The sequence below is a fragment of the Artibeus jamaicensis genome, unplaced genomic scaffold, assembly GCF_021234435.1.
Source record: "Artibeus jamaicensis isolate MK-2021 breed Jamaican fruit bat unplaced genomic scaffold, CSHL_Jam_final contig_519, whole genome shotgun sequence".
Classification (NCBI taxonomy): domain Eukaryota; kingdom Metazoa; phylum Chordata; class Mammalia; order Chiroptera; family Phyllostomidae; genus Artibeus; species Artibeus jamaicensis.
Window position 1 is genome coordinate 16869815 of NW_026521871.1, and position 12558 is coordinate 16882372.

Consider the following 12558-nt stretch of genomic DNA (forward strand, 5'->3'; position numbering starts at 1 on the left):
CTGGCATATTCTTAACTAAAAAATAAAAAAATAAATCACACTGTTGCCTACAGGGATTTTCTTTGTGTTCCTTCCAACCAAACTCCTCCTGGAAGATGTGGGTGTGAAGGGAGGTAGGAAGTTTCTCAGGCTGCCCCTTTGGCTAGTGAGGGCCACAGTTCCTGAAGCAGCAAGGCAGGGCTGGCATCTCAGCCCCACTCAGACTTCACTGGGTGTCTTCATGATCTTACCCCCGAGAATCACAGGAAGGCACTTAGGATCAACTGGTCAAAGACAGCGGCAGCTCTGATTAGAAGCCCTCACCAAAGCTAAGCGCAGGCTGCAGGGAGGAACTCATTTGCAGTAGGGCCTGGCCAAGGGCACAGATGGAAAGTTCCAACAGGTAGGGGCAGGGCTGCTGGCCAAAGGGAGGAGGCGGAAAAAGGCTGCCATTACATTGGGCGCATTCGCGGACTCTGTGGCTCCCCAGCAAGTACCTTAATGAACGTTTCCATACAGCCGTTAAATAGTTTATGGCTACACACTGAGAGAGGCCTAGGTCTCCTCATTTTCTGTGGTTTAGGGGGAAGACAGGGGGGCCTAGGGGAAAATGGAACAAAAGAAATCAAGAAAGCAACCAATGTAAACATACAACTGGGAAAGACGCTCTTAAAACCCACGATGGGAGAACACAAAATGCAAACGGGAGCCCCTGAACCCCCAGCACACGGCTGTCCAATGCTCCATCTGAAGGCCTTCGGATGTTTGGGGCTCTCACTTCACCCACAATGTTAGATAGCAGCAACACTCCCTTAATGCGAATGCATTCTAAATCATAGCGGGGACACAGTACGTGTCCAGGAAACCACTGGCCCTCCACACAAAGGCTGCCATCCTGCAAAGCTGACCAGATGGAGGGGGAATCAGGGGAGACGGATGTAATCTGTAGCCCGAGAAAGCAAGAGACTTCCAAAGATGATTGGAAGGGTTAATTTTCATTGTTTTGGCTTAAATTTATCACCAAGTGTCAACTCCCATCAGGGCACTGATCTTCCTAATAAGGCCTCTTGGCATTTTAAATGCACTTAACTAATCTTTATGTCATTGATCTGAGAGCCAGGCAATTACTATTCTCATTTTAGAGATAAAGAAACTGACGCCAGGAGGGAGGCTGCAGGTTCTTTGGGGTCCTGGGGTGACCCAGGATGACAACTATATCCTGTTCTTTAGTCAAGTACACTTTGATTAAAGTACTTTCTGATCCATTACATTTAACATCAGAGCTCAGTCCTGTGTGTGTGGCCTCATTTTAAAGAGGCAAAAGCTGAGACCTAGAAAGGGGAACTGGCAGAGCCATGCCTGAAACTCAGGCCACTTTGGCTGCAAATCCAAAATTTTTCCCACTGAGCGGGCCACAGAGCCTTAGGGCACTGCTCCATTTCCAGCCAAAGACTCAGCCCCCTCATTAACCCTTGCCAGTGGAGGACCCATGGGGTCAGGTTGAAAGTGTCTTGCTTTGCTTTAGGATCTCCATTCCCTGTGCTCCACTCTTGGCCACAGGGAGGGGAAACCGCACCGCATTTCCCCAGGACAATGAAACAGCCACAAGCACTGGACCAGTTTCCAGAGTTGCTCGCCATGCATAGGCCTGTGTTGGCTTATTTGCTCATCTTTCACCACCCAAGTTGGCCTGGCTCAGTGCTGCCAGCCTTCCAGGGCAAAGGGCTCTGAGGTTAGGAGGAAGGCCCCTCACCAAAAGAAGCCATTCATTTTCAAATGGCTTGGTTCACAATTTGGGAAGCAGTACATGGGGGCCCAGCCAGGCACAAATAATGTCCGTACATGACGAGCGAAGACCTGGTCCCCAGGTCTCGACTGAGTTCTGTAAATGTGCAAGAAGTCTTATGGGTTTTGGAGCCAATCAAGGTGAATGAGAGCCGTGCTGCCTCTGTTCACTGGCCTGTGCGCGTCTCCTCGAGAGCCCAGCCATCCTGGAAGCTCTAACCAGCTTCTCCTCGGCGTTTGAGTGTTGAGCAAATGCTGCTAGCTCCGGGACATGCATGGGCAAAGACACAGTGGAATCCAAATATCATGCCACCCAAACATTGGAACCAAAATAACAGCACAGACCAAAAATTTGAAATGAAACAACAGGCAAGAATATTTCAAGCCCATCTTGGATCTTTTGTCAATTCGGTTAGCTAAGTCCATGTCATTTCTTTTTTTGTAAGTTACTTATTTTTTTTGAGGATGTGGGTGTATGGGGCTGGCATTTCTCACAATAAATCTGCTCTTGAATTTCCAAATGCTAAAAGAAATTGCCAAAAAACGTGACACAAGGCCACAGGTTTCAAGTCTTATAATCAGGAATAACTTAAAGATAGCAACGTTGCTACCTCGTCCTCACAGTGTTTGGGGTTCTGTTTCTTAACATTTTCAGATCAGCTCCTTATCTCACATGGTATGACACCCTCACAACAACCCTGGGAGTTAGGCAAGAATTATTAGACCAACTTTACACATAAGACAAATGAGCTGATCAGAGCTTAAGACACTTGCCCAGGGTCATCGGAATGAATGGAGCTCAGCTCTTTCTACTCCAGGTTCAAGTGTGAGTGTAAAGTGGGGAACTGACTTTGCCACAGCACATCTAGCTGTGACATTAAGTCCAGCAGTAGCATTAAATTATGTATTAAACGCCATGGCCAACAGGAGCAGAAGTCACACGGGTGTTGGATACCAAGGACTAAAAGTCCTGGTGCTCAGCTGCTGGATTTCCTGAAAATAAGTCCTAAGGATTTTTTTCTTCCAAGCTTACAAAATGGAATAAAGGGAAAATAGGATACTTTTCCCCACTTCTTCTACCCAATCCAGAAAACAAAAGGCTGTTAGAATGGCACTGGGGTTTCTCTCTTTGTGCGGTGCTCTGTGCGCTGCCTGGAATCTCTGACAAGGAAACGTAGCTATCCCAACTTCGCATGACACCAAATAGATACCGACTTACTGAAATGCTGGGTGGGGCACAAAGTGGGGAGCAGGGGGGCAGCTCAGCCAAGGAAAGTGGGGCAGCCTAAGCCTTCCATCTCTTCTGCTGCTCAGTTGCAGAGCAAAAAGGAAAGAAAGAAAGAGAGAGAGAGGCAGGGAAAACAGGAACAGAGAAAGCCACAGAGAGGAAGAAAGAGAAACCAGAGACCAATGTCCCCTTTCTGCCTTTCAACCAAGATGAAAATAAACAAATGTCGGCAACACAGGATTTGGCCTCGGAATTACTCTGTGACTGAAGGACAGTTATTAGATTGTTCCCTAGAAAACCCAATACACATGGGTGTCGACATCCAAATGGCAGCAATATTGTAGTTCAGTGGTGGTCAGGCTCTGGAAGGCTGTGTGTGGGTGTGTGTTGGGTTGCATTTGTTTGGACAGAAATCTCCAGTGATTTCTTCTCTAATCTAGACCACAGGGACAAATCAACCTGGGTTAGGAAAGCTAGTCTTAAGTTTGCATAACCATAATCAAGCCTTACGTTTTCATCTGGCTTTGACATTTACCATACACTTTTCCAGTGCATTGTTGTGTCTACTCAGCCTAAATTACAGGGTTATTATCAATTTGGGCTGTTAGAAGGTAAGGTCCTAAGTGTGAGAAAAACATCACATGTCATAGCCCATGTGCACAAACTGGTCCATCTACACAGGATGGCAGCGACTTGGCTGAGAAGATCTGCACAAATGATCATCCACAACGACACTGACCTTGGACAGGAAATGTGGAAGATACAGAGAGGCACAGTATAGAAACATCTCACCCAGGGCCTTTCAGATTAACTTAAAAACCATTACCAAGTGGACAATTCATTGTATGACATGTTAAAAGAAATCGTGGAAGTAAAGGGAAGCTTTTAGTTTACTAACAAAGTTGCAGATGACTGGGCATTCAGTTTAGTGCACTGCGTGTAAGTGGGAGGTCTGGCAATCCTGGCTTTGACTTCCCAGGCCCCAGGTGTGGGAGACAACATCTCAGGGGACTTTATTTAAAAACAAACAAACAAACAACAACAACAACAACAACAAAAGAACCCTCAACTTTTCTGAGGTAGACCCTGGGACCTGGCCAAGGATTGATTACAGCTCTCTCCTGCAACCTGCTGGAACAATCTTCTCCCACATAAATTCTAGGAATTCAGAGGGCGTGAGGGACAGCTCAATTCATCCCCCATCTGTTTCACCATTTGCAAATTAGGGTGTAAAATGTGGCTTCTGTTGTTTGAGGACTAGGATAACATCCTCTTGCCAGAATAAATAAATAAATAAGTAAATTGTTTGTTTGTAAAAAGGTTCTTAGAAAGTGACCATGTGTATCTGTTGCCCCTGTGCCACAGCTTCTCGCCGGGCACTGTGAATTATCCTGATGTTCCTAGACTTGCGGGGCCAGGGGAACAGCTGCACCGGCTGAGCTTCTGGAGAGCCCCCAGCCTCCGCCATCCTGGACCTGGCAAATTGAAAACCCTAGGGTCTTCCAAGGCTCTTCCCAGCCAACTCCCTTCCAGATGAGCAGAGAGTTGAGGGTTCATCTTCCCTCTTGCCAAGTATGACAGCTTTTCAGGATTCTGGGTCATGGGGAAGAATTTGTGGAGAAAGGATGTCATCAGGTCGCCAGGCCCGGAATGAGGCAAAAGACATCTATCTGGACCAGTGCAGGCCCCGGCCGGGGTCATGGCTGAAACCGTGTAGGGCAGCAGGATAGCTACTGCTGGGAACTTGGAAAGAAACAGGCTCTAAGGGACGACCTGGGCAATGACAGGGCTGTGGGTCTGCACTCTGTGAAAGTGGAGGAAGGGTCCAGTTGCTGAAACATCAGCTCCAGCTGCCAAGTGGAAAGTGTTCACTGGCTCTGGTCTGCTCAGGGGAAGGCACAAAGGGTAACACTGAGCAAGCTGGAGAGAAAGCACAAGTTGCCCGTTTGTTATTTTCCCAACAAGGGGCTCCCCATCCAGGTGCAAGTGAGGTCCAAAGCCAGGGCGCGGGCATTAGGGGCGTCTGCGCACGCTTACGTGGGTATGCACATGCATGTGCCCAGATATGTGCAATTCCAGCCAAATCCAAAGCCTTAGCAAACGGGGACCCTAGGCTGGGCCCCGCACCTCAGCTGGGCAGTTTGCTCTGCAGCCATGTAACAGATGGGAAGACAGGTCAACAGCTACCCCTCAGCCTCTGGCCTCTACTGGTTGTCCTCAGCCACTGCAATGTATTGCCATCCCACCTGATGGACAGTGCACTCCAGGTGGGGAGATACCCACTGACCCACAGCCCCCTCCCCATCCACAGCCCAACAGAGCAGCGGTAAAAACATCACTCCCTTGCAACAGTGGTGAAGAGCTGGCCCACTCCAAGAGCTGCCCCGGCCATCTGAGCTCTCAGCAGTGTCTGCCTTCCACCTTCTGCTCCTCTCCTGCTCCTCCCACCTCCTGCCACTCCCCACCTCAGGGCAACAGGTGAGAGAAAACAAGATGCCCAGCTCTTACCTGGTTGTGCCACATTCTGCTCTCTCCCCTGGAAAGAAAAGTATATGTTGATGTTTAGTTGTTTTTTAACCAGAGAACACCTTTTTCTAAAAACAAAAACCAACTAGTCTTAATTATTTGTAAAGTGAAAAACCAAATCATGCATGAGTTGTGGTCTGTTAGAAACAACTGCCTTTTATCAAACCCAAAGTACCTTCTATTCATAGGGCTACGTCCACATACATTTTATTTTTATTGTCCACATACATTTCTTCAGTGATTCTCAGATTACAGCCTCTTGACTGTGTCAGAATCACTAGGGACCTTTGCTAAAAATGCAGATTTCTGGGCTCTTCCATGGGCCTCCTAAATTAGCATGTCTGAGATAAGAACCCAGGAATCTACATTTTAACAAGCACTCCAGGTGATTCTTGTACACATTGTACCCTCAGTCTTGGCCAAGTACAGTGTCTGTGCTTTTGGGTAGATGGATGCACAGATGAATGGACAGACCGGGCAGGGAGGGAAGCAGTGGGAGACAGGCACCAAAGGCTGGGGTGCTACAGTCAGCACACCCTCACAGCAGGCTTCCCACCGCAAGGATGCTCACACCCTCTCCTCAACGTCAGACCACATCCCAGCCCTCAAGAGCCCATCACCAACATCTTCTGGCATCTGTTGTCTCAACTTCTAACAAGTATAAGAAATAAAAAATATTCCGTCCTTTACCTTCGGAGACCTGTTGAGATTAAAAAGAAATATTTTGTAGTTGGTGGCTCAGTCATTTTCTAGAAGGTCAGCCTGGCTGGTCCTGGCTGACACAGAGCCCTGTGATGGGCTGTGAAATCTTGGCCTGAAAAGGTTGTGTCCCATCCCTTTCATGGGCAATGCACATCCATTCATTCGTGAGGAGCTTCAGTAAATTGAAAAACCACCTGTATCTTTGGTGTAAGCCCCAGGGCTTACAGACTGCCCAGAGCAATGAAGAGGTCACAGAGCTAAGACTCAGAGATCATAAACTAAGAATTCTCTGGCCAATAAAACAACATGGCCACAGCCAAGGTATGTAACGGTAGATGCTCCTGTTCCGAAGATGTGGCAGTAATAGAATTTATAACAAGGAATGCCAATTGAGCCTGTTTTGCTTGGGTACTGGGATCAATATATTCAAAAATTCACTTCTAAGTGAAGGTGGTCCAAAAGATGTTGTGTTTTCTCTAATTAATGTTTTTTTTTTCAGCCAAGCTGGCAAAAGAGTACTTGAGAGAAATTGAGGCATTTGACATGATACTTTATTTAATTTAAAAAAAAAAAACAACTTGTAACTTTTCAGTCCAAGTATTCTACTTGGCCCCATGCTTCTCACCTGTTCTCACAATTTCCCGATTGTTCCCCACATACAGAACAGGTCTCAGATGAAATAAGAAGACCACCACCGCAGGTGGGACCCTACCCTCGCCCACTCTTAGCAGAGCTTTCTACAGGGTGTAGGTCCATGTGCTCAGGTAACTGTGAACCATCTGACATGCAAAAGAATGAATCAGCCAAAATTCTGAGCTCCTTTTGGCCTGCTGACTCCATGCCTCCCTTTGCCCAATGGGCAAGAACTTTATCAATCTAAGTCGGTGCAAATTCTCCTGGTTGAAAATTCTCTCCTTTTACCCAGTGCCCTAAGAATCTGGATCTATCATGCAATGAACAACAACAACGACAAAGATTTGGTCTCAACTTCAGTTTTTTCAGTAATTCTGTAGTTTATTAACTTTAGTTAACACTAATACACCAACATTCATTAACTGTGACAAATACACCATACTATTGGAAGACGTTAATAACGGGAATTGGACATGGAGTACACAGGAACTCTGAACTACCTTTGCAACTTTTCTGTAAGTCTAAAATTAGTTTAAAACAAACAAATGACTAAAACTTCCATGTCCCAGGTATCAAAAGAAACACAGCGGCGTCTCCACTGCTGGCTCCCTGGGAAACGGCCTCAGTGGGTCTTCCAGACGGCCCTTCCCTCCGCCGTCCTCACACTCCTGAAGCCACACTTCCCTGCAGTTTTTTTGTTGTTGTTGTTGCTATTCAGCTCAAAACTGAGAAGAAAGACTGGTGAATCCCATCGCAGAGCAAGGTGTAGTGGAGACCAAATGGGTCAGGAGCTACGCCAACCAAAGTTACTACCATCACTTCATTAAGGCCACTCAGGCCAGGGCAGTAATGAAAGGCACCTCTGAGGGCACTCATGGGCGAGCGGGAGAGAGGTGCTTTCTCATCTGGGATCTGATTTTTTCAGAGAACATCTAGTTTCTAAATCCAGCACGTCCAGTTTCAAAAATATCAGTAGCCACCAACTCACATGGCACACGCATGAAAAACACCATGTAAGAACCAGCCCCCAGCCCCATGACCACAAACACCAATCTGTCTTTATCTTTTCCGCTGGTCGGAGTGATGCCCCCTCACAACCTCCTCTCTAGGACTTTCTGTCTCCTCTTTGGCTCCATCCTTGCTGCTGTGTTTCTCTCTGGTTACCCACACTCCTCAATGGCTCCCGTCACCGGGCCCCATACTGCAACGTCAGGTCACACAGAATGTCGAGGGGTGGGAGGAAATGAAGAAAAGGCTACCGCAACTCACTCTTCCCTCCCCTCCCCCCAGGTCAATGAATGTAGACAAAAATGCAGGCCCTGCTGTAACCACCACCCAGATCAGGACACAGAGCATGTCCATCACCCCCCAGAGTTCCGCAGCTCCCACCAGCTGGCACACGCCAAACTGATCTGCGGTGACAGAAATTAGGGCAGTGGTTGCGTGGGGTGGAGGATGCAGGGACTGACTGCAGATGGGCACAAGGGAACTTCTGGAGGGGTGGGATGTCCTATAGTTTGATGTGAGTGGTTCTACCTGGGTGCATATGTTCATCAAAACTGATTTCTACACATAAAATGGGTGCATCTTATTGTATACAAGTTACATGCCAACAAAGTTGATTGAAAATGTTCCATTGGTATTAGTTTTAAAGCCCTGGTTATTCCTCTAAGCCCTAGTTATTAATCTTCCTTGAAGCCTTTCCAGCTCTTCTGGACCCAGGGTGATCCCTTCCCCCCTGACTCACAGCCCTCAGAGTGTGTGCCGCTCATTTGGAAATTCACCCAGTCTTTCCGAGTGGCCACGCTATGGTTATTTAACTGTTTATGAATTCATGAGTTGTCTCCCAGCTAGATTATAAGTGCCTTGGGGCTGGGAAATGGTTTAAGTTCTCACCGTTTCCTGTAAAGCATGGGGCTCACAAACGCCAAGGAGCTGCAGATCCGGAGGCCCAGTGGACAGTTTGCTGAGTGGACAGTGTTGGGGAGGTCTTACGTGACCAGAGCACAGCCACAGGGCTGCGCACCCCCAAGGGGAAGAGAGTGATCCAGTGAAGGGCAAGGACATGCTGCGAATAGCAAACAGCCCCGGCCCCAGCACAACTCTCATTTTGTAACGCTTTTCCTGCCCCCAAGTCCTGGGCACGCTCTGGGGCAGCTTCCAGCTGTCATCTAGGGATCTACTGGCATCATCACCCTGGAAATTCCCTTCATCTCTCTCGTGCTGGCTCCCTATTTCCTGCACCCCATGTTTCCTTCCCTTCCCTTCCCTTCCCTTCCCTTCCCTTCCCTTCCCTTCCCTTCCCTTCCCTTCCCTTCCCTTCCCTTCCCTTCCCTTCCCTTCCCTTCCTTCCTTCCCTTCCCTTCCCTTCCCTTCCCTTCCCTTCCCTTCCCTTCCCTTCCCTTCCCTTCCCTTCCCTTCCCTTCCCTTCCCTTCCCTTCCCTTCCCTTCCCTTCCCTTCCCTTCCCTTCCCTTCCCTTTCCTTTCCTTTCCTTTCCTTTCCTTGGAGCACATCCTTCGCCAACAGCCCTCTGTAAACAGAATGCAATATATCTGGGGGCGGGGCTAATGTGCTCCAAGCAGGCCCCTCCCCTCAGAGCCAAGCCTCACTCCAGGTTCCAGGGCCACCAGCATTTGCTGTAAACCATCCTTGACCTTAGATCCTAGTTCATATTCTGGTGACCTTTCTATTCAACACTCATTCAGTGACCATTAACTGAGGGCTGACTATGAGCCAGATGCTGTTCTAGGCACTGGAAATAAAGTGATGGACAAAATAAGCAAGGAAGTCCCTACTCTGGTTTAAGATACCATACTGTTGAGTGGTTGGGGGAGGCATGACCAAAGACCGTAAGCAAGTGAACAAATAATACAAAGGATGATTTCACATGATGATGAGTGATATGAAGAAAGTCAAACAGAATTGTGGGCCAGAGGTGGTGATTCCTGGAGGCTGGGAAGCAAGGAGAGTCTCACTGGGTATGTGATATCTGTGCTGACAACCGAAGGACAAGGAGCTGTCCATACAAAGATCTGAGATAAGGGCATTCCAGGCAGGGGGAACAGTATATGCAAAGGCCCTGGGGCAGGAATAAGCTCAGTGAGTTTTGAAGGGCAGAGAGGATTTGAGTGTCATTGCAGCCCAGTAAGGGAGGTGAAAATGGTAGATGAGTTTGGGGAAGTAGGCAGATGTCAAATGACATAAGGCCTTGTATGCCATGGAAACCGCTGGGTAGATTTAAACCTAGTCCTCAGGCCCCTCAAGGACAGAACCCTACCTTACACATATGCTTTTTTTTTTTTGGACCTAGAATCCTGGTCACTGCAATGTAGTCCCGAGAAGCATTAATGCAGACCCCTGTGTCTCTGAAGTCTACCCCCTCCCTACTGGGGACTCCTTTAGCACTTTGCCTTAGACTCTCCCCTACAAATAACCCAAAACTTGTACGTGCCCCCTAGTTTCTGCAGCCAGACTGGAACCCTCTCAGCACTGGTACCAGGGTGATAGACTAGAGACTACAGCAGACTACTCAGTCCTGGAAGGTGGCCCCAGTACCAGGCATCATTCTGCCAAGTGCCCAGTGTCTTAAGCTAAAACAGCTTAAGGTGCAACAACACAACCCAGTGGGGAAGACAGCCCCTCCTCACAGGCCTCTGACCCCTGACTCACCTTCACCCAGGGTCTGCTTGAGTAGGTCATGCTTGGCTTGCAGCTTAGTGATGAGGTTACTGCCGTTCACATATTCTTTAAATTTCTGTAAGACACAAGGCACAAGGACATCAGAGATGGCAGGGCCAAGTCCCACAGTCTCTGCTGTGGAACAGACCTCTAGGGTGGAGAGGTCAAAGGGAGATTGTGCTACCCTCAAGGACCCCAGCATGGGGAGAGGGGGGCCTCTGCAGGGGCTCCTTCGCTCTGCTCCGCCAGATCCCCAGCTCTGCTGAGCCTGGCTGCCCAGTCCTATGAGGGCTCCAGGCATTCCAGGTCTGCTCTGGGAACACAAAGAAAGCTTGGGGGAGTGGGAGCAGTGAAAGGCGCTTTGTCAAGTGAGCGCTGTGGGAGCCCAGCAGAGGGCATCTTCCGGCATCGAAGCTTCACTGTGCTTCTGAACCAAGAGCAATGAAGACGGATCCATCCCTGGGGCACACAGCTGAGGCAAGAGAGCTTTATCGGATCTGTCAGAGAGGAGCTTCGAAACAAGTCCTTCTTCCACCTGGCCTGCCTCAGGAGGAAGGGCCCTGCAGGCCCCTAGAGACGGTCTTATTAAAATAATAAGGGAGATATGTTTTCTTCTTTATCCAGATGAGACAGGTAAGGCTGGCACAGGGAAGTGATGTGCTCAAGGCCCTTGGAACCCCCGGCTGCCTCAAGCTCAGGGGTCTGGCCAAGCACAATGCACTCTAAGCAGTGGGGAGGGACAGGGCCACCCAGAATAGAAATGTATCTGCCTGTCCCAAGTTCAGGAGGGCTTCAGCCACACCTTCACACAGGTACCGACTTCCCTCGGCTCCCCTGCCACCCTGTATCACCAAACACAGGGCTGCAGTCCCCGCAGCCGCGGCATGCCTTTGCTGGACTGTGAGCCACAGTAGGCGCGGTCCTCACCAAGTTCAGTGACAACTATATGCCTGGTCTACAGCAGATGCTGAGAGATTTAGCTAAATCCCTGACTTGGAGCTGATGCAGAAGAGTGAGAAGAGAAACAAGCTGGCCAAAAGTAAGTAAAGTACACTATTGGTCAGATGGGGGCAATGCTGTGAATGAAAATAAAGCAGAAATGGAGGACAGGGGATCGGGCAGATCTCGCTGCAAAGCTGACATGTCCTGAAGGAGGTGAGGAGGGGGTTGTGTAGGTACATCAGGGAAGAAACATCCTAAGTAGCTGGAATAGCAATTGAAAAACCCCGGGAATTAAGGCACATGAATGGATGTGATTGCTCCAGATCTGCCAGCTAGTTTCTCACGCAGAAATCTTCTCTATTGCCCCAGCCAGGACGCTCAGCAGGGGGAGTAGAGGAGCAGGGAAGTGGGCCCTGGAGGCTCAGGGCCCCGATACTACCTGTGAAGGGGTGTCTGGAACCCACCATCTTCTGTGAACACAGTTGTAGGGGCAAGGCCCTTGGGTGGGGGCTGACACGTGCACAGGTGGGACTGGGTCACCTCACCCTGCTCCCACCTCGGTGGGTTTCTGCAGTGGCCAGGCCGGTAGAAGGTTGTGATGTCCCCTCACTTTGGCCATGGCCTTTCTTAGGTCCTATGACCTCGTCCCTTGGCCAGGAAGAGTCACTCCCCCTTGCATCTACAGAGCACTCGACAGTTTTCAAACACAACCACTTGGCCATCACCACAATCCTGGATGGCAAACGTGGGGAGCTTCGACATTTCCATTCTAGCCAGGAGGAGGCAGGACTCCAAGCCTCAGCTGCTCAGTGTGTGGCCTTGGATAGATTACTGAATATTTCTGGGCCTCCATGGCCCCTTCGGTATAAAAGGAGAGTTGACTTGCAGTTTTCTCCAAGTGTGGTGCAGGGACCATGGCCTCCTACCCAGCTGTGGAGAGGATCAAAATGCAGCTTTCTGCTTGGAATACTGAGAGTCTAAGCCTTCATCTCTCACCTGGGAACCCCACGGAGGCCCAAAGCTGTTCACTGTTCCGGGGCCCCACCTTGGAGAGGATGGTAGTTGGGAACCTATGTTTTGAACA

General features: G+C 49.1%; 1 protein-coding gene across 6 annotated transcripts in view; it reads right to left on the bottom strand.

The window, feature by feature from the left end:
• The window catches only part of SRGAP3 (SLIT-ROBO Rho GTPase activating protein 3), a 246116-nt gene that overhangs the window by 47764 nt on the left and 185794 nt on the right, over positions 1-12558 (bottom strand). For 3 of the 6 annotated variants that reach the window (XR_008392305.1, XM_037134658.2, XM_037134660.2), the window contains exons 10-12: positions 10524-10608; positions 5501-5528; positions 477-579 (exon numbers count right to left, since the gene is read on the bottom strand). Coding sequence is in view for 5 of the 6 variants with exons in the window: in XM_037134658.2 (XP_036990553.2) it covers positions 477-579; positions 5501-5528; positions 10524-10608 (216 nt within the window). In the remaining variant the exon portion in view is untranslated. Of the gene's footprint in view, positions 1-476; positions 580-2983; positions 3071-5500; positions 5529-10523; positions 10609-12558 lie in introns of all 6 variants that reach the window. The other 3 variants (XM_037134659.2, XM_053668957.1, XM_037134661.2) reach the window with 2 other exon arrangements.